Source organism: Malaya genurostris, chromosome 2, assembly GCF_030247185.1.
Source record: "Malaya genurostris strain Urasoe2022 chromosome 2, Malgen_1.1, whole genome shotgun sequence".
Lineage (NCBI taxonomy): Eukaryota > Metazoa > Arthropoda > Insecta > Diptera > Culicidae > Malaya > Malaya genurostris.
Genome location: NC_080571.1, coordinates 125,816,475 through 125,841,398, shown reverse-complemented (window position 1 = coordinate 125,841,398; position 24,924 = coordinate 125,816,475). Strand labels below are relative to the sequence as shown.

At 34.6% G+C, this 24,924-nt stretch overlaps 1 protein-coding gene across 3 annotated transcripts; it reads right to left on the bottom strand.

Moving 5' to 3' along the window:
• Nucleotides 1-1,152: 1,152 nt before the first annotated feature.
• LOC131430600 (monocarboxylate transporter 12) lies at nt 1,153-24,924 on the bottom strand. Of its 3 annotated transcripts, XM_058595687.1 has the most exons (7): nt 24,290-24,924; nt 24,156-24,192; nt 10,595-10,858; nt 9,187-10,537; nt 8,950-9,129; nt 2,206-2,331; nt 1,153-2,147 (listed from the first exon to the last, which is right to left on the bottom strand). In XM_058595687.1, exons 3-7 carry the CDS (start codon nt 10,856-10,858, stop codon nt 1,996-1,998), a joined length of 2,073 nt encoding a protein of 690 aa, XP_058451670.1. In that variant the 5' UTR covers nt 24,156-24,192; nt 24,290-24,924; the 3' UTR covers nt 1,153-1,995. The 3 variants fall into 3 exon arrangements, with proteins under 3 accessions (XP_058451670.1, XP_058451669.1, XP_058451668.1); XM_058595686.1 differs by lacking the exon at nt 24,156-24,192; XM_058595685.1 differs by lacking the exons at nt 24,156-24,192; nt 24,290-24,924 and adding an exon at nt 11,518-11,687.

Here is a 24,924-nt window from a genome sequence, read left to right as displayed (position 1 = left end):
AAAGGAGACAGTAGGTTAAATGATTCAACCTACAACATAGCTTTGACCAGTTATCGGGTGAGTTCAAACGATAACGATTTTCACAGTGTCATTCTAGACATACAAAAGCAACAAGCAACCCGACAATCAGGAAAATAAAACAAGTAATCCTGAATTCCGATGGGGATAAGGAACAGAATATAAACTATCAAGTTTCGGAACCGAAAATTGGCTCCGGAAAAAAGAGTTGAAAGTTGAAGCCTTGTAATTCCGGAACCGAAAATTGGAGCCGGAAAAAGAGTTTTGATTTGACAACAATCCATTGTATTTCAATCAAACTTTTGAATATCCGTTCAGCAATCTCTGAGAACATTAAGTTCACTAAAATGCTACATACATACATACACACATACACATACAAATAGTTGATGATCTCGATAAACGAATTCAAATGGTATATGACACTTGGTCCTCCGGACCTCAGCTCAAACATTGGTTTTCACAGTGATCGTTAGATATATAACGACATTGTTTTTGAGCAACAGTTCGAAAGAAATAAAAGTGATTTAATTCTATACGAAAATGTATGAATAACTGAATTTCTCGAAACGGACGTAGTAAATATTGTTTATATTTAGCGATCGCTGAATAAGTACAAGAAAGTGAACGATTGTTCTTTCTAAATACAGGCAAAAAGTCACTTTATTCACTATTAAAGAGTTCGTTATCAAAAAAATTATTTGCTCTCGTACGGTTTTTGTAGAAACATTCAAAATTTCGGAAGAACGAATGAACGATTCAGGAAAACTCGATCTTTTGGTAGAACTATCAAGTTCTGAATGGTTCTTTGAAATGAACTGTGTTTCTCATCTCTAGTTCACACTAATCCCGTTTTCGTTTAAAAACATAGAGCTGACTGAAGCGGTGCCGAAACCGTTTGCACCCTGAATCGAACACCCAAACGTTTCAAATCCAGACACACAAGCCATAGTTCGAACAAAACTATTCCGGAGTTAAACTGACTAGCCGTCCCAAGCATAATGTGACAATTCCTTGTAGTTCTGGCTGACGATTGTAAACGACTTTTATCTTATTTTTTCGGCAGTCCAAAGATTCGAACGATTTTCTGAAACAGAAACAATTACATTTTCGGTTGAATATTAAACAGGAAACTTTGTTATCTTAGGATTATCTTGACCTATTTGTAAATATGTTTATTAATTAATATTTTATTTTATAATATCATCAAATATATAAACCAATTATCTATGTACATATGCTGACATCACAGAAATGTGGTTCTAAATATGAAGCAGCAGAACGGAAAAATATGTATTTGAAAAGACCAGCTGTTGTGGTGAGAAGAACCGCGTTTTATGAACTGTACTAAAAACCTTATTCCAAAACTAGGAACTGTTCTTGAAAATTTTGAAGCAAAATATAATTGTAGTGCCATACGCATGGCACATTATTATTTATTCGTGAAGATTAGGGTTGACACAGATACTTCAGTATAAGAATACCTTTAGAAGGCAACAAAAGTATTTGTGTAAGCCCCAATGAAAACTATTATTATTAAAGCTATTAAATAAATAGTAAATCTCAAACAAAAATGTTTCAGCACCACAATTGCTGTATATCATCATTAGCTGTGACATATGTTTGAATTAACAATGTTTAGTTTCACTTAATGTAGCATTCGAATTACATATATTCTTGCTTACGTAACAGTCTATGAGTCTATGAAATTTAAAGCGATTTCTCTTAGCGTGTAAAAATAATTATTATAACAAAGCACTGTCAATCTTGTAATGTACGAAATTGTACGGATGTGTTCTGTGGATACAATAACTGGCATTCTTATTTCATTTGATAAGTACTTCGGACCCGATATTACTCCTAGGTACACATAAAAATGTAAAAATCATTGTTCAGTTGATTGAAGTGCAGATTAGAAATTCAGAATCATCACAAACTTTCTATGCGAATGCGTCTTCAGTTTGGCGAACTTGTTTTTTACACAGTTGCTAAAGATTTCTTTGCTGCTCGGTTTTTCTCCCATTTATTGACGTAGCTCAATGGATAGCAAAGAATTGCTGAAATCGTAATTAGAGCTCCACTAATATAGAATGATACATTATAACTTCCGGTAAGATCGGTGAAAAAACCTGTAATATACGAAAATAAGTCTATTTTAGGAAATTTTAAATGATTTTGTTCATATACCTGCAATAGGTGCACCAATTGCTGCTGCTAAGCCTTGGAATAAACATAAAATACCAAATGCATTGGTAAGTTTTTCTAAGCCCATCAAATCGACAACCAGGATTGAACGAAGCGCCGAAAAGCATGCTAGAGAGAAACATGGATAATCAGGAAAATTGATATAGCATTACACAATTTACAACTATCATGAAGGACTCAAATGACTCCAGTTAAAAGATTCTTTGAAAAAAATTAGAGGGTTGTATGCAAGACACGACCGATCACGATTACATTAAAAATGAAATGAAGATAATGATGGATTCACTAAACAGAGACAAATTACAAACTTACTCTACTTTTAGTGTTTAGATTTTTTTGCGAATGATCAAATTGACAATTAGATTCTTTCAGAACAATGGATTCTACTCTATTTTAATGCCTTCAACAAATTTTTACATTTGAAAATTTTTGTCAATTATGATGATTTCAAAGTTACTTAAAATATCAATTTTGGATACGAACAACCTCAAGATGTAAATCTGGACAAATGAAACGATTTTATATCATAAAATTTTTCAAGACAGAGAAGGTACAAACTTAATCATTTTTTAAACAGCGATTAGAGATTATATATTTCGATCGAAAAATGTGAATGTGAAAATGTGAATAACTGTCAACCAATAAACTCAGTAATAGTGTAATTTAAATTATTCTTCGTTGAAAAGCATCGATAATCTTCGAAAAGTGTCTGAAAATAGAATGACAGCAATACAAGGAAGAAAATATGTGACACAATCCGCAGAACATATTTTGTTACTTCAGATGTTGGCAGATCAGCTTATCTTGAGTTTATCTCTAATACTATATTTTATTGCATCTGGTAATTCTACTGCAACTTATTTGTACTAAGTTCCGAATCTTTTAAAGCGTTTCCTGGTGGGACAACAGCTTGTACAATTCGATACTGCATAACGATTTGCATTGCATTGCACTGTTTTTGCTACACTTAGTCTGGATCCCTTCTATAAGATTCTTGGAAGCAAGATTAGACCTAAATATTATGCTTTATAAGACTAAATCAATTTCTAACTATGCAATTAGGTTACACGATTATTATTTGGGCCTGAGGAATTATGCAGAGATAGATAGTTGTGTGTTTAGGAACATTTAATGATAAAGAAATACCTATGATTATCAGAACAAAACTGTATACTGAATCTATTTGCGCGTTACAGTGTTGTTAGTATGTAAATGGAGATTTCAGTGTGCCGTTGCCCGTTGACACATTAAAACATTTTAAACTTTTTCAAATCAAGTTAAATGAGGTAAATCCATTCGTGTAGGTATTCGGGCATATATTCATAGATTCCCTTTTGTGCTATGGATCATACTGCTCAAATCGGACGAGAGTTTGACATCATTCACTGCGACTGTCATTGGTTCGTGAAAACATAGGTCAATTCAAACCAAATTTTCAATGGTATGCAATTGAAATACTTAAATGACGTGACCGCATAAGTTTAAGTTAAATGTTTCCGAATCGATTGGTAGTTGAATTATATGAATTCATCAACAAATTACTGAATTATAAGCGTTCAAAAAAAGGTTACTCTGTTAATTTTGCATTTTTAAATTGACACCCAGCCTCGTATACTGAAGAGTAAGCAAAAGCGACAATCTAGCGAGCGAACGCATATACAAACCAGTCATCACCTCACTAGACGAGCTACTTGTTTCAACTAGGCAAAGACATGTTTTGCAGCATATATTTATAGATTTCTCTTCATACTACGCAGAACGATGCGGTCTTTTAATGCATGACGCAAAGTCTCCTATGCCGAACAAGAAATTGACGTCATTTTGTACAACTGAGATTGGTAGATGAAAACATAGGTCGATTCTAACCATTTTTTCAATAGTATGCTATTTAAACACTGAAACGACGTTGCACACATGTTTAAGTTAAAAGTTTCCGAATCGATTGGTTGCTAAATTATATCAATCCATCAACAAATGACTGAATTATTAACGTTCAAAATTATGACAGAAAACGGTTACGCGGCTATTTTTGAAACTTTTAATTGACACCCGGCCCCGTATAGCGAAGAGTAAGGCATTTTTAATGCCAAAACACCGGATGATTTGACGAGAACACGATTTATTTTAGATTCCTTATCCAAAATTTTCGTATGAGAGAGTGATAAAATTTTGAGTCCATTTTTTCGTAAAATAGCAAAAGCTTATGCCTATACTTATATCTACATACGAATCTGTTCTCAACGTTTAATTCAAAAAGTATTTCACTTGCTTATTGACTCGAAAGGGATCTGAAACGGCTCATCACTCCAAACCTAAAAGCTTACCATTTAGATTTTGTGGGGATAATGATTCTCTATTCACGCTTTCGTCTATTAGTTCGGCGTTGTTATTTACCGCGTACCAGGCATCATGAATGCAGTTGATTACGTGGGAATATTACAAAATGTTGTTGTATATTAAGAAGAGAAAGACATGCCCTTAAAATGGATATTTCAACAGGGCAATACGAAGACGAGTGAAAGATTAGTTTCAAGAAATTATCATCACTGGTTACCCGCATAGTTAATACACTAAAAAAGTGCTAACGTAAACAATTTGTTTCTAATAGCGATAGAAAGACTTCTTTCCATCATCAAATCATTTTAAATTTAGTATTATGCTGCTATTAACACTCCATTATTAGACCATATTTTATTGTTTGATAAAATATTTAAAAAATGGAAGCAATACGCATATTTGATTATAATAAGTGTTCTTTGTACTTGTATTTATCATGTGAGCAATTGCACCGCAAATGATAGATTTCATTGATCATTTTTTTCGTAAGCGTTATTTATGGCCAAACGAAACAATTCGCATCAAGTTCGAAGATCAATAACTCCGATCAACTGTTATATCAATTCGCTCTCCGCTCAATTTCCTCCGAGTTGGCTCAACCGATTTCTACAAGCTTGGGTTTGTTTGAAAGCTACTCTAAGGTTGTGAATGTAATTCGAAGATCAAGTGACTGTCACTTCACGCATTTTTCGCTATCCGCACTTTTTTTAGAATATAACCAATGATCAAGTTCAAATGTATTTTTGCTGATAATTTTAATCACGAAAATGTTGTCGAATATGCGACGTAAGCGTTGAATCATGCTTTTCTGAACTAACCAATACAATCTGAATGAATTTGTGTTGAAAATCAGCCAAAATTCGTGTCAGAAATTATCCTAATGAAAAAAATGTTTTCATGAAACTGTTTGAATGACCAGAGAAAGGCATGATTTTTGACGTGAATACGTCTGTATTGTGTTGTATTTAACGCTGCATCATAATTTTGTCTCCATACTCTCTGAAATATGGTTAGCAATTTATGATAAACTTTTCAGTGGTTTGGGATAACCACAAATAGATCAAAATTGAAGTTTTTTCAAATGTGTGGTATGAACGAGTATCAAAGTAATATTCAGTGCCAATATAAGGCAAGCAAAATTTCAATCGCAAGAGGGGAAGAGAGTTTAGAAGGGCAGTAGAACTTAAAAGGTACAAACAGTTCTAAGAAATGAAAAATAAACAATGAATCAAAAAAAAATATACCGAGAAAAACACTAATAAAAGATAACACATAGAAACGGTAGATCAGAAAAGCGATCGAGAGCAATTTGTAAAAGAAAATAGGGTAGTTAGAAACAGATAATAGACTTCTAGAAGGTAAATAAATATATCCAAGGTAGAAAGAAAATCACTGATATACAGAATAAACAGTGAGAATGTGGAATAGATATAATGGAATAAGGAAAATTGATGATAAACGTTTACGGAATGCTTCATTGTCTAAGTCTTGATCAAATGGTATAGCTAGAAATAATTGTCGTAGAGGCAAAAGTGATAGGGAAAAGTGATAGCAAGAGAATAGCAGAAGCAAAATGGATGCCATAATGCCACATAGGTCGTACAAGTTAAAGTGCTTGAAGTTGACTCAAATTATAAACATAATCATAATACATCAATTAAATAACAAAAAATACGAAAAACGGAAAGTCTGGAAGTCTAAAACTAAAAACAAAGAAAGAGATAAAAGTGAGTTCCAAGAATTAAAAGTTCTAACACGACAGAATTATCATATCTAAAATACTAAAAATCTAATCCTGAATTTCTAAAATTCCAAAATTTCAAAATTCCTAAATTCAGCCTGCTCAAATCACTTGAAGGAAACTTGTTTCCTTCTGAAGGTTTGACACGAGTCCTACGTGTCCTTCTCAAAAAACCATTAGGCGGCTTCAAGCATGTATAGCGAGATGCTTTATCCATGCACTGGATATTATGGTTGGAAAAGCATCTTTTTTCTCGCGAAATAGGTGTTAGGGTATCTGCTAACATATCCGCCCAACCCTTTTTGTTCGCTTTTCGGAAACAGCCATAGGAAGAAGGTAATTGGTTGCATCATATCGAGGTTTGGCAAGATATTAAATTGATGGTAGCTTCACTTCACATAGTAACAGTTCGGCTGAAAAGTTCGTATCGTTTAATAGAAACACACATATTTTTGCCAAAATTCGTTTTTATTATTCAACATAATTGCCATCAGAGGCGATACAGCGATTATAGCGATCTTCCAACTTTTCGATACCATTTTTGTAGCATTCCTTTGCCTCAAAATAGGCCTCAGTTTCAGCGATTACCTCTTCATTGCTTCTAAATTTTTTACCAGCGAGCATTCTCTTGAGGTCTGAAAACAGGAAAAAGTCACTGGGGGCCAAATCTGGAGAATACGGTGGATGAGGGAGCAATTCGAAGCCCAATTCGTTCAATTTCAGCATGGTTTTCATCGACTTGTGACACGGTGCATTGTCTTGATGAAACAAAACTTTTTTCTTCTTCAAATGAGGCCGTTTTTTTAAATTTCGTCCTTCAAACGCTCTAATAACGCTATATAATAGTCACTGTTGATGGTTTTTCCCTTTTCAAGGTAGTCGATGAAAATTATACCATGCGAATCCCAAAATACAGACGCCATAACCTTACCGGCCGATTGTTGAGTCTTTCCACGCTTTGGGTTCGATTCATCGCGTGCAGTCCACTCAGCTGACTGTCGATTGGACTCCGGAGTGAAGTGATGGAGCCATGTTTCGTCCATTGTTATATATCGACGAAAAAAATCGGTTTTATTTCGATATAACAGCTCCAAACACTACTCAGAATCATCAATTCGTTGTTATTTTTGATCGATTGTGAGCTCACGCGGCACCCATTTTGCACAAAGCTTTCTCATATCCAAATATTCGTGAATAATATGTCCAACATGTTCCTTTGATATCTTTAGGGTGTCAGCTATCTCGATCAACTTCACTTTACGGTCATTGAAAATCATTTTGTGGATTTTTTTCACGTTTTCATCGGTAACAGCCTCTTTTGGACGTCCACTGCGTTCATCGTCTTCGGTGCTCATATGACCAGTACGAAATTTTGCAAACCACTTACGAATTGTTGCTTCGCCCGATGCAGAGTCTGGATAACACTCATCAAGCCATTTTTTGGTATCGGCGGCACTTTTTTTCATCAAAAAGTAGTGTTTTATCAACACACGAAATTCCTTTTTTTCCATTTTTTCACAATAACAAAAGTAGCTTCACTCAAAATGCAATATCTCACAAACTAATAATCAGACAGCTGTCAAATTTATACACGTATCTTTTGAAGGTTGGTACTAACTGAAAATGGTATGGATTTAATTCTAGTGGCGCCCTCTCATAGAAACGATACGAACTTTTCAGCCGATCTGTTAAGTTCTAGTAGGTAAGTTCATTCTATAGATATTAGAAGAGGCGGATGATGACGAAAGATTTTGACAAGTGGTGGAGGTGCCGCACTTAAAAGCAGAAACACGAAAGCTCCTGACTGAGGAAGCAAAGATTCAGAAGGCGATTGTTGCTGTTGAAATGTTCGTTTAATTGGACTAGCCCAGCAACTTTGTAGTTATCTAGTAGCCTATGACAGAATGTATTGTTTAAGCTGAGGTGGCCCATTCGAAGAAATTTCATTCAGCAAAATAACCCCTTCGGTGAAATGGCTTTCTTTGAAATGGTTTTCGGCGAAATGACTGACTCCCTTTTAAAATAGCTCCGATTTAAAATGAGACTTTCCCTTCCGGAAGAAAAGTAGAAAGCTCAGAACGAAATGTATTGAAGTGCGAGGTCATCACTGTCACTTGAGGCATATATTGTTGTTTATTCCCAGAACGACATGCATCCATTTTGGGTATTTTGAAGAATGTTCTTCTATGTCGCTACAATCAGATTCAGGAAGAATATTGTAAATATTGTTAGACAACGGTTGCGGACTTTGCGGTTGGGCACAGGCATTTTTGAAGAATATAAATTAACTAGGCTAAATTAGTCTTAAAATAGACTCCTAGTTTAGATAGTTCTTGATAAAGACTGGTTTGGTGGTAGCCTTAAGAAAGACTGATTAGCTCGAAGAATAATTCTTTGGTCTAGGTTGATGCATTGATTAGTCTTGAAAACGACATTTTAGTACAGAATATTACAGCCTTAAAAAAGTTTAGCTAATTATTAGTTTTCAAAAAGACTTTTAGTGATTCAGGTAGCTTTGAAAAAGACTGAAGCCATAAGTCGATGCAACTCTAGGTAGCCAGAATTTTTTTCCAGGAGCCGAGGGCTATTCGTGTGTGGTGCGAATGACTGTTCAACACCGACTGATAGTGATAGTTATTCTTCCTTACCTATTGCAATTCCGAAAATACCAGCGTATGTGAATTGGAAAGCTTCATTGATATACATTCCACTTAGCATTGTAGCGATTCCTCCCATCGTGATTGCAACATTGTTAAGATGTAAAGCATTAACGCTTTTGAATGAGCTCAAAAATCCACACACAATCCTAGCAATTGTATTCGATATACCTGTAAAATGTATGAATTAGTTGATTATTTTATATACCATTGTTGTAACTGATATACCTATGGCTGAAACGATGAACAGAGCAATTTGAGGATCCATGCCACCCGAAACAGCTCTCTGGGTGATGTACATAAAAGGTACAAAGAATCCCATCATGGTGAAAAATCCACTAATGGCAAGCAGCATGAAAGAAGGAGATCTTAATAGTGTCATATCTAACATGGTGGCTAACGTACGTCTGACTGCTTCTGGACATACTTTACATGTCTGATCCTCATCCTCTTCGACATCATTTTGCGTTGGCAGACGTGTAACAGACATGTGATATCCTAGAGAAGTATGCGATTGATACTGCGGTATGCGTACAAGAGATCCAGTGAAAAAAATGTCGTCTCGATACATCGGACGGGTTCCGTCAGTCAAAGTTCCACGACGGCTACCTTGACGAGATCCTGGTCCCGAGTCGTTTGTCCTTCGACCAGATACAGTCTGACTTCGCTGACGAGTCGCCGTTGATGTAACAATAGGAACTGCCTTCTGTTCGCCAGGTAACAATGTACCATTTTCAATTTCTTCTTCCTCAGCGGCTTCTCCGACAGTATTTAGTTCATGGTGAGGAAGCGGGAATCTGGGAGCGTGTATTGTGTCTTCTGGTGTTAGTTGTCCTGAGAGTTTCTTTTGCATTTTCGAAAGTTGTTCAAGTTTCTTTGTTGTAGTTTGAAAATTTTCATTCGTCAATAAACCAGAATGATTCGATGGTCTTCGTTCCAAATTATGGCCACTACCTCGAAATACTTCAGCAGCAGTTGGATATTGAGTATTGGGACTCGCACCCATCCACGTACTGTGGGAACTATTCGGTACAGAATAAGCAAATCGGCCTTCTGGCAGTGATTTAGTATATACTACAGGCAATCCTTCGCCCAACAAAGTTCCCTTCTCTGCGGGAGTATGCTCATCCTTAGTGATAGTTACCTGTACTGGCTGCAGCGGCCTGAACATGCATCCAAACACAGCACATAACAGTATGATTCCGGATTGAGCCAAGAGAGCTCCTTTCCATCCAAACTGATTAATTAGCATTGAGCTGAGTGGAGCGAATACAAATGTACCCACTCCTGAACCACAAAGAGCGATTCCAGTTGCCAGTGCACGCCACTTCTCAAAATAATACCCAACGGTAATCACAGATGGCACATAAATAAAGCAGAATCCTATTCCTCCAATAACACCATAGGTAATGTACAAATATCCAAGACTGTTGCCAAAATAGGATAATGCAAAGCCGATAGATGCTATTACGGCACCAAGGATAGTAACAGGGCGAAATCCCCATCGATTAGCCAAAGCGCTGACAAATGGTCCAGTGATCAGATAGAATCCACTCAGCAGAGAGCTAACTAGGGCAACCTAAAATACATTAGTTTAAAAGATAATTATTAGTAAAGATAAATCAACTGAACCTACCTCAGCTTTTCCAACACCAAAATCAAGTCGAATTGGATCTTGGAACATACCAGCGCTAAACACAATACCATCAACGACAGTATTACACAGGAATGATGCTATCATCACTACCCACCCCCATCCACCGTCGGGGGGAACGATAACTGATGTCGTCGGAGGCTCCACATTCTTCGCAGTCGTGTTTGCATTACCATTTTGAATCTTCTTAGTGGTGTTCTCGGTGTCCGGCTTCGAATTCAGTTCGACTGAATTCTGAGGTGGCATCTGTGAAAAGTCAATATTGCACGCGTTAATTGAGTTTGGTGTGATCTAGAATTCATGCGATATTACGCGCGAATGTGTATGTCGATCAGATTAACATATTTTGAAACTAGCATTCTGAGTCGATCGTTCAATTGCTATGTAAACCAAAATGAATGGAATTATACTTTTGTCTCTGTTTTTCAATTGATTCTAGAAATAACTAATCAATCTTGTGAATTTTGCTACATTTTTAAAAATCAGTCAGGTGCACATTTTTCACAGTTGAGGGTGATCTCCTAAAATGCCAGTATAGCACATCGTACTAAATCGATGCTCCGTTCAGATTTAGTTAGCTGCCATCACCGCTTTATATGAACATTGCTTATGAAACCATGCTTATAAATCCTTTTTTTAAACATACTTTATGATGGTACTGGTAGAAACGAAAGTTTCAAACTTTCGACTTCAACTACATATGGCCTTTCAAATCAAATACTTTTTCGGGAATTCGGACACCTTCTTCATCTAGAAATGCTCATATTGCTTTATGAAAAGCCATACCCGGAAGCTGTTTAAAGTCACCGAACACGAAGTTTTCGTCGTCCATTATAGTATTTTTGCAAAAAACGGTGGCTCCTTAGCACAAATTTTTGCAGTGGAGTTTTTCCTTATCATCATACCTTTTCCATTTCATACGCCTTCAGTCCTTGCCTCTAATTTTCTGTTTTGTACGGATGATCCCAACTTTGTGAGTCACATTTCGCACAGGAAGTTTGGGATTTTTGTCCATGATGGCTTTCGATCCACAGCCAAACCCTGGTCGAATAATTTGCAAACATAAAATACGTTACTTTGCGGTGTTTTTAGTTTCTTGGCAAGATCGCGTACCGATAAATTCGTTTGGGCACTTTCACTTTGTTCGATGTCATTTTATTTCTTCTTCTTTTTGGTTTGCGTCACCTCAATTGAGATGACGCCGATTGATGGCATAGCAGCTTGGGGCTACCACGTTTGGCATAATGGTTATTTGGCATAGTGATCATTTGGCATAACAGATCTCGAACCGAATCATCTATGACAAACAGAATATTGTGCTAGCACTATGTGAGCTTCTTATATAAAATGATAGAGTGCTATTGACTACAGCAGTTGAAAAATAAAAAAATAATAGTGCTATTTCACCTAATATCATCGAAATATTTGAACCGAATAAAAAATTCACACATTTCGCTCGAGCTTTCCTTGCAAAACATCACTTGATCGAAACACGAACGAAATTTTACATTAGATTAAAACATTATCAGTCCAATTATTATAATAACAAATGGTATTATGCCAAATGACCTAATGGTCAAATGACTATTATGCCAAATAACCATTATGCCAACCGGCGTTATGCCAAATGATATTAATGACCGAATGCCGAACGGGACACCCCTAGCAGCTTAGGCTATATTGCCAGCTAAAGGAGTTAAGTTTCAGCTGTTATAGGTATAAGTGAAACATTTTAGCGATCTATGTAATAATTTAAACTCTACACTCAGGTCTTATTTCAAAGGATTGTATTCCACAATACCGTCCGATTGTGCCATATTGGATAGTTGTGGAAGGAAAGTATAGAACATTCCGTTGAAAAGAGTCGAACATTTCATTTTATCTAAATGACTTGCAACTAAAAATCAGTCTAACCAATATTCCGTGTAAAGGCTATTGACACAACATGACGTCTTATTTTCGACAATTGCAGGCTTAATAACATCTCTGTACGCCGAAAACGTTTCATATAGAACATCTTCTTGTATCATTGATTAGTACAACAGTTTCAATCGCAAGTGTGGAATTAACTAGTATAAGCTACTGAATGAAATAGTTCTCTGACCGGTTAGGCCATCCACGAAGTGACTTCCACTATTGTAGGAACTTACGGCACCGAATCCCGAGAACCGGTATAATCGAAGTCGGTTCGTATGGGCTAACTAACTAACAAGACGTACAAACTCTATTAGTTTTTATTCACATTTTGATGATTGTTTTTTGAGATTGGGAAAATAGGTTGTGCCATCTCTGAGGAAAGTAAGTGAAATCATTTTTTGAAATATGACTATTATCTACCGTCGTTAAACAAAAAGCGGGAATTAGTTTGTTTGGTTGCCTACTGATAATGACTTCAGTAGTTCAGAGGCCAATTAAAAAAATTATGTGTTTTGTTTCGCCGCTTTAGGTGAGAGTATGAAATCTTTAACACATTTTACCCAACAATTCCGGAGCCGGAATTCGGATCTGGATGAAATTTGAAAGTTTTGTATAGGACCAAGGGACTTTTCATTTCAATCCAAGTTTGTTCAAATCGGCAACGCCATCTTTGAGAAAAGTGAGTTCCATTTTGGAATATATAACCACTATTTCCGGTGCTTCAGGAACCAGAAGCCGGGAATCAAGATAGCCGGAATCGGTTTATTTGGTTGTCTTCTGGTAATGGCTACCGATTGGAATAGTTCGATGGCCAGTTTAGAATTTTTCTACGTGTTTTGTTTTTTTCCGCTTTAAGTGACGGTATCAAATTTTTAACACACTTTACCCTATAATTTCGGAACCAGAAGTCGGATCCAGATGAAATATTGAAGTTTTGTATGAGACCATGAGGCCTTTTGTTTAAATTTAAGTTTGTTGAAATCGGTAACGCCATCTCTGTGAAAAGTGGGGAACATATTTAATATTGTGATTTTTACACTTATCACCCTGTAATTCCGTAACCGGAAGTTGGATCAAAATAAAATTTGAATCGAAGTTTATGAGTTATAAAAAATAGGTTTACACAGTGATTGCATAACCTTTCTATATGAGAAAGGCAAAAATTACAATTTACAAAATATCAATGTTTTTAAAGAGCCACCAATGTTTTCTTGACGTATTAAAACTTTTAATTTACATAATAAAATAAAAATAGAGCGCCGCACATTCAAAAAGCCGCAGGCTTCCTGATATAGTGAATTAATCTATCAATAACACAGATTTAAAAAAATGGTAACATATAAATCAGCACTATCTCAGATGGTTATCGATAGATTGTCGCGCCCAGTGATAACGAAAAAGCAATGTACACAAATTTTTGTCATAAGCTAGTTATGAATAAGTGGCCTGAGTATTGCGAATGCAGAACGTATATGAAGCATGAATAAAACAAGAATATTTCATTTATTCTTACATATTATTTTACAAACATAATAAGTGGTTTAATAGCCATTTTTGCCTTTCTCATATAGAAAGGTTATGCAATCACTGTGAAAACCGACTTTTGAACCGAGGCCCGGAGGGCCGAGTTTCATATACCATTCGACTCAGTTCGTCGAGTACGCAAAATGCCTGTGTGTGTATGTGTGTGTATGTGTGTGTATGTGCGTATGTGTGTATGTATCGTTTTTTTGCACTAACTTTTCTCGGAGATGGCTGAACCGATTTTCACAAACTTAGATTCAAATGAAAGGTCTTGTGGTCCCATACAAAATTCCTGATTATCATTTAGATCCGGTTCGGGAGTTATGGGGTAAAATGTGCAAAAATAAGAAAATATATGTTCTAACTTTTCTCATAGATGGCGCGACCGATTTTCACAAACTTAGGTTCAAATGAAAGGTCCTGTGGTCCCATACGTAATTCCTGAATTTCATTCGGATCCGACTTCCGGATCCGGAAATATAGGGTAAATTGGGATAAAAATTGTATACCATTACTGAAAATGGGGAAAAAACTTAAAAAAATTTCTAAATCGACCTCAAATGTTTTCCAATTGATAGTTTTTATCAGTAGACGGTCAAACAAACCGATTTCGGTTATTCTTCTAAGAATCGAAGAAAATTATTTTGAAGAATACCACAGTATTATATATGATAGTATGATTGATATGAGAAAGGCATCATTACACCACTAGGTGGATTAAAACAGTTTTTTTCAATGTGCTACCACGAATTTAATGGCAGGCGCATTTGAAAATACCTCATTAAAATTGAATCGCTTGACAGTGAAATTCGTTTTTGAATTTGTGCTTCGCATCTAATGTGAAATTTCATGTATCATGCTGCTCTTTACTGTGGATGGAAACACTTTTCCAACGCATTTATTGTTTGCATTTTCGTTGGTTCCATTTTTTCTATTATGCTACAACGAAAAGACAATCGATTTTAAACAGACTATACAACTGTTCTGTCGCTAATCACGCAAGTGGTTAGGTGATAATAGCAATCACTGAATTTCTCGGTTACAAACTGATCAAAAATAAGTTACCGAAATAAAATTAAAACTTTGAAAATTCGCACAAAAAAAACACATAGCTTCGGAAATATGCTCAAAGCCCGTTGTTGTTTGAGAAACCAGAAATTAATCCAGGATTCTTCACACGAACCTTGCTGTTTCGTATCAAAGGAGAATATGTTATTGAGACTAGATAAAGTCGTATATGTTAATCGAAATAAAATTAAAATCGGGAATAGGTTTCGACAGTATCAATTCAAGCGCTTAACTCCATCAAACTTTATGTAATATTTCATAACTGAACCGGCTTCACACGATCGTTGATGTTGATTTTGCAGACATATGTATTGTTTGGGCGTTCAAACTTGATTTTACTCGATATTGCATGTTACTTGTTTTCTGTAGTAACTTATGTAGATGCTTACCGCTAGACTGCCGGACACGACTGAAAGTCAAGGTCGGCTTTATTGGAAGTGCTTTGACATTGCAGTGTGCGTGTTATGGTTAATTCCCCTTACTTTAAGCCGAATTTTGTTGAGGGTATTCAGCGAATTACTATTTTCAAATTGATTGTAGTTTAATCATGCGTCGGTCATATAAGTTTACTGTTAAATAGTAGTGTGAAATTGTTAAAGAAGATGGCAGAATCACTGTTCGCTATAATCATAGGTAGGATAAACCAAAATATTTTAGGCGTTGCGTAGATTATGTATAACACAATATAAGCAATTAAAGTAGTAGTTCTTATTTATATATATATATATATATATATATATATATATATATATATATATATATATATATATATATATATATATATATATATATATATATATATATATATATATATATATATATATATATATATATATATCTCAGGAACGGTTACGACTAGGAGAGGAAGAGTGCCAACAGAAAATGTATTGCTTTCAGTTTGCATATTCTATTGTTTAATTGGCTACTTTTCATCGAAAAATAGAAGTATTGTAAATACTTGTAACTTCTTCGTTGTTAAAAAGGGACTAATCAAATTTACGTCAAGCAGGGCAAGATAAAGGCATAGGCAAAGGAGGCGGTCGCCTAGGGTGCCAAGATCAAGAGAGCGCTGAAATTCAGAAATGTGGAAGACGTTTTGTTTCTTTCTCTTCAAATTTTTGAATGTAGAAAGTTAAATGTCAGATTTTGGCAAACGGAATTTCTAACGCGTGGGATTCATACCATAAAAGATCATTTTTATGATCCATTACCCTTCGCGGATTATCCATTAGGTATAGACAGCGGATGATCCATAACAGTTTTGAAAAAAATGGCGAAAAAAATAAAGAAGCATTTGATTTAAATTAATTTTTTTAGTTAGTTTTCTAGTTCTTGAAACTTCATCGTTTTCACAAGCCACAGTTTCCTAGTTACAACGATTTGTAGGAAGTACAGAGTTGCGCAAAGGAACCTGAAACATTTATTTTGTAAATTTACAAAAGCTCCGAAGTGCTAGATGAAAAAACTAACCAGCAATAAAAAGTAGTAAAAGTAAAGTCGTTTCGAGAAATTATTGGCTACTATTTTGAACGTGTCGGTATCAATCTCGGTAATTTCCAGACGAACATGTTGTCCCGCATGTCGTCCAAGGTCCTGGGCTAGTTGATGTAAAAGATTACTTTTTTAAATAGCTCCATAAATAAATGTCCACGATAAGTCAGGCGATCGTGCCGGTCACGGAAAATCAGTGCTTCTGGAAATGGTTCGCTTTCGGAAGTTTTTTTTCCGAAAAATTGCCAACGTTTTTTTAGGTATGGCACGTGGCTTCATCCTGCTGAAACCACGTACGACTGTGACGACGTTTCCGTTTCAATTTGGGTTAAAAAAATGTTTTCAACATGTAAGTATAGCGCGCTGAGTTAACCGTGCCGTCGAAGAAGTAGTGAGTGATAATTCCTCATATTATCTGATTTAAGGACAGACCGAACCTATTTTTACAAAAAGAATGTGCCAGGTTCCCTTGCGCAACCCTGTACATGCAAAAATGCTTTTGTACATTCCTTTTGAAAATCAGTCGTAAGTCAAATTTATCTATCTATATCCGCGCGGAATTAATGGTTTGCCATTTCGTTTAGAACTTTTTCGACTATTACATTTAGTACTTTCGGAAACATGTTGCAAGTGAATAAGAACAACGGGACTTCGATTGCCTAGTTATCGAGACCTGTAAATTTAAGTAATAGGGTAAGTATTGTTTTATATTTCAACTCTTGTTGAGTCGTGATATATTCTTCATTCAAACTACCAGCATAAATCGTTTTGTGATCTCGATGAACTGATTCGAATGGTATATGTTAAACGATCATCCGAGCCACTATTGAAAAGTTGGTTATTGCATAACCTTACTAGACATAAGGAAAATCCAATGGTATTTGCAGAACTGCTTGTTAGTGATCTCATCTTTGAACAGAAGGAAAATTTCATTGGTGAATACCGATAAATGCATTGAATTTTCTAATAATTAACCACTCTACTATAAACGTCGTGCAGCAACGTAGCAAAAGAGCGCCTGGCAGAAAAAAAAGTCCCCAGGTCTTTGAGGCAAATCAGTCACCTAAATTAAATGCAGGGAAAAAATGGTCGTAGTCATGCTGATGGACAGAATCAAAGAATAAACCAAAGCAAGATCGTATAAGATAATCGATTTCAGCTTGAACGGATTCATATTAGACGATTCGCATTAAGATTATTTGGCGATTTTTTTATATACGAATTTATGTTACCGCTTTATACATGAACACGGTTTATCAACAAACAACACAGTACTAACTGGAAATTTTTCGCATGGTTATTTCGTTACAAAATAATCTAGACAACAAAAAAATATTAACTTCACATATGGCTTACTTCTTTGTACGACGCAATTCTTGATGTACTTCTTTGTATGGCGCAATTCACCGACTGACTTGATTTTACTTAAATGACTCAAATCTGAAGCAATGAGAATAGTATTCAATCAATTGTAAACAGGATTATCCTTTTCACTCGTATATATCGAGTTCATTTACATGATTTTTAATCTACGTGTGTTGCACGTATCTTTTATTGCGTTACAAACAAAAGAAAAGTAGTTGTCATTTATAGTATAACTAGATTAGTAAAATTATACCAAATATATTATACATCAATATGGATCACTTTAACGAATCCGATACAAATCGAAAAAGACATCACAGTAACACCATCTCGTGACGAAAAAAGGCTATTAGTTCAGTCATGTTAAGCAGTTTGCGTTTAGCGTGCACCTAAAAGTGAAATGTCAAAAATAATTAAGCATGATGCCCCCATAGAGGTGTGAACTTTTTTATATTGAAGTGTGTTTTTTCTGACGAAGTAAATATCGCGTATGAATAATGTAGAATTACGCTCTTTCAGACCTGTCGTCTTCACTTTCAAGAGTTATAAAGCAGTATTCAACTTTGCTCGTGAATGTTATGAATAGTGCTGAAAAGACGAAACCTACAGCCTATGAGGGCGATCTTCTGATATATAGAATATATTTACCAAATTAAAATGAAATGAACGGTGTATTACAAGTTACTGTGATTGCGATATTTTTTTCATTGCGCTTATGACATTGAATTTAAATTAACTGCAGATTATATTTTCTTTCAGGGAAAGGTAGAATGTAAAAAAATTGTCATTTTTATAAATTGTCTATGAATTATAACTTCATATACAAAGCGATCTGACCTTTGATGTGAACTGTTTTACGAATAGTTTAACCTTTAAGTCAAATTTCAATTTTGACTTTTATTTTTTAAAAAGTAGTTGAGTTTCACTCAATAGACGAACCATTCCAAAATTCGACAAATAAAAAGTTTGTTTAGCACTGAAAAAATGTTATTAAATAGTATGATAAGTGCAATACAGTAACATAAGAAAAAGTCATACACTTTATATTACTTTTACTATAATTGATAGCTCTCGTTGAGACGAATCACAAGTTATGTTTTATTATACTAAATTATCTTGCTTTGAAGAATTTATTTATATATTAAACAACCTGATATTGTGTATTTCTTTCACTGGAACCGTAGTCATTATCACAGCAAACATAAATACAAATGGAATTATTTTTCAAATCAAGAATTTAATTCGAAAATGTTGGTAAAATTCTGGAATTAGCATAAATATTAATTTGTTTAGTTCTGCGTGCACATTTCACACACATTTATATAAATAGGGATTTTCATAAAACAATGTGTTCTCTTCCGAGTTAGTATCAGATTGCAATTCTAAACCGTATTTACAGCTTGTTTTTTCGTGCAGTGCATATCGAGCAATATTTGATATATTTGGAGTTGTTTAGTTCAATGTACGGATTGAGAAAGCTGTCATATGTGCATTAAAAAATTTGTAGTGTATTAGTAACCTTTTTTGCCACCGCACTTTACTGTGATGTCTCTCGTGAATCGCAAGAGTGATTCATATTGATATATAGTGTATTTGATTATACGCATATCGAATTTTAGTAAATACTAATTTTAAACATCGTTAAATAAGGGGCTGGAGTCCACTAAGAGATTAGTAGTACCTATTATTTTTCTTCGGACAGCACCAGCCTGGATGCCGTGTGGAATCCGGCGGAAAAAACTTCACCACGAATAGATCAACTGGGTTCCTGCTTCCATGTCGTAAAAGGCGACAATCGCAGGAGTTTCTTTTTCCTTTCAGTTCTCAGATTTTTTCAACGTTTCACAACTGATTACTCTATTTTACCAATTTAACTAACTAACTTTAACTTCATTCAACTTATCAATTTCCGGATAGCTTCGTAGAAAAGTTTTATTTGGTATTTTTTCTACTTCCATGTTATTGCATGTGAATTTCCTTCCCCCGTGAAACTTGTGTAGTGTGCAGTAGTATATAAGACGTCTAGTAACAACAAGTGTTGGACTAACATCTCTTCCCAGAAAATAGTCGATTTACATTTGGGCCTGCCCGGCGCTGATCAAAGAACTCTGGGATTACCAGAAGATGTACATTGAAGGATGATTTGCCAATCCCAGGTCTGTTTATCCAAGAATTATCTGAACAATTTTAACTAATCCCGATCAGTAACGGAGTAGCAACCAGTTGTGGTCGCTCAAGCTCAAAACTAATTTTAAGCATTGTTAGGTAGTAAGTGTATTGCACTGTATCATACGAGAAACGTCATGAACATTCTTAGATTTTTTTATATTGAATTCAAAAAAAGAAAAACATTAATTCATCAATCCAAAACAGCATAAATACTCAGTCAAAAGTGCTTTAATACTTTCTATAAGGATCTTTGGTAGACAGGGCGACTGGTGTTTAAGATATCGGTGTTGATTTCGATGAACTAACTGACATTCAAGTAACACATCACTCGCAAAAGCTTTACAAAACTAAGAATTTGAAACGAGAGTGGATAAGCACTCCACAGATGTACTATGTATAAAATCCCTTCACTGCTCACTAGTTCGTTACATTATCGAATATTACTCAGCAGTTGCTACCTAAAGAGCGAACATTAAAAATATATAAAAATTAATCACTCAAGGAATCTAATAAAAATCTAAAAAGATGTGACAGTTACACTATATCATGGCGGAAAAGGTTACTAATTCAATATTGATTAATAGTTAGCGTTTAGCATGCACTAGAATCAGAAATCTTAAAACTAAAGGAGGATGATGTCCATTGAGAAGTGGGAACTTTTCTATATTTTAAGTGTTGACTGTCTAAATTTTGTACTTCTGGTTTCAGAACTATCGGAAGTTGCCCATCGTCATTTAAAGCGACGATGCAAAACAGGCAAACATTCTTCTAGATTTGGTTCGAAATTATTTCAATTTGCAGGCTATATTTTTTTTTTACTAAATGAACTGTCCTCGGCTAAATCGGTTCCCAGTTCCCTGTTCCGGAAGCTCCGGATTCGTACTCATTGGATCCAAATTCGGGTTCCAGAAGTATTGGGGGAAATGTGTTTAAAATTGCACACTGTCATTTTTTAAAATTGCCCACAACACTCCCCCACACCAAAAAGTTTCACAAGGAGCCTCCTGGTAGTGGACGTAACTAATCTCAGTTGATTAACACTGGCTATATTAATACTAACAAAAAACAAGAAAAACTGAGAATAAAAAACAATTAATTCTAGGATGTGTAATCAACTAATTAACTATTAACTATTAACTATTAGTGAAACTGAATTTCCTTGTACGGGATGTTTGTTAAATATCTTAAATTATAAAATTGACGTTTAATTTATACATATATATATATATATATATATATATATATATATATATATATATATATATATATATATATATATATATATATATATATATATATATGTATATATATATATATATATATATATATATATATATATATATATATATATATATATATATATATATATATATATATATATATATATATATATATATATATATATATATATATATATATATATATATATATATATATATATGTATATATATATATTATTGTATAAAAATTCTATTCAATCTCTATCAGAAGTAGTTCTTCAGTCTAGATTTAAATATGGTACGTATATTGAAATGATGTATGTCAAAAGGAAGAGCATTAAATTTTGTAGGATCAACAAACAGAATTCGCTTTTGGCCCTGAGTAGTGGTTGTTCGAATGCAAGTTGCCATTACAACGCGTCACGTACAAATGGTTTAGAGTTGAAAACTGTATGTTACTATGAGTCGTGGCATGCGAAGTGCCATGAACGAACAATAAGATTTGCAGGTCACATAATTAAGTTATTGGTCGGAGTGCAACAAAAATGTCTAAAAGGTCATTGTTTAAACATTGTTTTAAGGCACATATTCTGAAGAGTTTGTAATTTTTTCAGAAAAGAGCTTGCTGCACGTCCCCAGAGCGGTACTAGATAACTAGGTTGTGAGTGAATATAAGCATAGGCCCTTATTACCGTTCTCACGTCCACTTTCACATTCACTTCACTTACATGTCAATTCACTTGATTTTCCCTATTACCAGTATCACGCGTAGTGAAGTGATCACTGTAGTGGAAAAAACTCATTTTTTCAACGAAATGTTGGTGGCGTGATGTTCATAATGACATCAAGTTCATCCAAATATTTACTTTTGCCTTTGAAGCGACTTCCGTACTGAGGACCTAAACTCACTTCACTCGGTTTTCACCGTTAAGTGATGCCGATAATAAGGGTCACAATCACTTCACTTGGTTTTCACCGTGTAGTGATACCGGTAATAAGGGCCATAGTAGTAGTTCAAAAGTGCACGCCGAGGAACATATGATAGCACTCTCTACATGATACCGCAGGAAAATGCGATGCGCTTTTCAATAAAACTTATATGATGAGTTTAAGATTACGAAGGGTTAAAATGCATGTACAGACATTTAAAGAATTGTACATGTTCAATTACGTAATCTGTTGGCATGTACATTTGACAGCAACTTGGCTCTGACTTGGTACAAGCAACGAAAAGTTTTAAAGTATCTGAAAAACATTCTCGTTCAGGGTCTCAAAAAGTTCCGTTTCTGTTACATGGGTACTTTCTTTCAGATTAAAAGTACACGGAAAATGTTTGATGCCTTTCAAGTGTAGATAGTTGCTTAATCTAAATCATTCCCTTTTTATCCGAACTTTTTGTAGGTTCGAGAGCTGTTCTAATGAAGAAAGCCATGCGCTCGATTACCGCTTTTCTTCTACAAGTTCACGTAACTACATGAAGTAACATTGATTTGAATTTAATTTGACAGTAATTTGAAGTAAAGATTTTGTTAATTTTTTTTCCTACGGTCACCGAAAACAAATGCTGCGTATAAAATAAGCTTACGACACATAAGTGACGAACCTCTATCTCACGTGCTTTGAATTGGTAAGTCCAAATCATACATCTACTTTCAAGATATGGGTACCTGTATGAATAAACTGGATAAAATGATTACTTATCATGAGTTTATCGTTCTGCACGACGGTAATAGTCTTATGGTATTTTATCCAATCTTATCAGGTCGCGGTTTGTAAGATTGCGGTAATGGAAAATTGTAAGGTATAGGATGTATGTATGTTATATTAGCTGATGCTGTCGTCACTAATAGTCAAACATTCAAAACGAAATCTGTACTCATGCGCTACTACACTCGTGTTATTTTTTAATTATCAGCACTAATGACGTCATTAGACACACCTTCACTGAATGAGAAGCTCACATAATTACACTACCAATTATTTCTATGAACTTTACGGAATTCAATGAATCAGTATATTCGCTTTCTTACTCAAAACTTTTCCGTCCAGTTTCTAGCCCTGTGATCGTTACATTTTTTCGTTATTTGAACAAATGAGCCGATGTGCCGTCAACTACTACGACAAAATGCTTACATTGACCCTTAAATGTATGAATTATGTTTCTGCTGCCGAACTATATCTCTCTATAGATAAGATCTACGTCTTAAGTTTAAGCTTTACATTACTGTTTGTAATATGTTGTCAAACAGTATGCAACAGTATGAATTTAAGGGTGAATCGAATTTCGACGAACGATCATTGCCTACGTACCATACCATAACAACAAAGCTTCAAAAATATGAAGATTGAATGTATGCAAAACTCTATTTGCTCAAACATATTGGCTCAACTAATGAATACAAAGAGTGATAAAGTTCGACAGAGTTTTGATATAGTGAGATTATCTTTAAGATGCTAAAAGTATGTATATATATACACATATATATATATATATATATATATATATATATATATATATATATATATATATATATATATATATATATATATATATATATATATATATATATATATATATATATATATATATATATATATATATATATATATATATATATATATATATATATACATACATATATATATATTTAAGATCAGAAGCGCTAAAAATAATTAAATCAGTTTCTATTCACTACAAGTTTCTATTGTAATGACCCATTCTGAGAATGCACAACAAAACAGGCCGAAAACGTACCGAAACTAGTTTCAAATTTTGGTTTATTATATACCTATGTTATTGCTTTCCAAAAGAGCCATTATTTGCAACTGCTGTGCCAAGTCCACTCAAGTGAGTCAAGTGTGGGCAAAAGAGAATGAAAATTGTGTTAGCAAATAACGATAAGTGTGAGTTCACGCTGGTTACCTTTTTGGAACTTTTCTCTGCGTAGAATACTTTCAACCAAGCAGTTCTTTTGATGTTTTGTAGTTCTCTTATCAATGAATATTTTTATTTGCGTGTAAGCACATGTGCGTAATTCGACGACACTGATGACGTTTTGTCATTCAAATTCACTTCTAAACTGCTCACACGTCACCCAGATGACACGTTTTTTTGTCGAAAGTGGTTTGGTTCGAATCGCCAAACTTATAAATGTGTAGGTTTAGGTTTTTGTAGGTTTTTGGTAAACTCCAGTTGCGCAAAATTGAACTAGATTTCACTTCTAAGCAAAGTTACACTTTTCACATTGAATAACAAAAAGTAGCATTGGTTACAGATTAACAGATATTTTTATACGCATCAATTATATTTATTTCATTCACTATCATCTTAAAACAAGTTTACTCTATATAAACATGCACACATTCGTCGTTTTCCTTATATAGGAGGATAGCACAGTACAGAAAATATCAAATATTTCATTAGATCCTAATTTCGTGATTTGATATTTCAACATAAACCGGCACCCGTAAGAAGTCGAAAGTCAATAAAAAGAAAAGCAAGAAATGCGCGCGCGAGGTTTGAATCAGGAGTGTCTTCCAAAGACAACTTCTCTGGGC

Excerpts from the sequence above, each read along its gene's own strand:
- LOC131430600 (XM_058595685.1), bottom strand. Across the intron at positions 10,538-10,594 it reads TTGGTGTTGGAAAAGCTGAG|GTTGCCCTAGTTAGCTCTCT; the intron begins GTAGGTTCAGTT and ends AATGTATTTTAG. Across the intron at positions 2,332-8,949 it reads TATTTTCGGAATTGCAATAG|CATGCTTTTCGGCGCTTCGT; the intron begins GTAAGGAAGAAT and ends GTTTCTCTCTAG.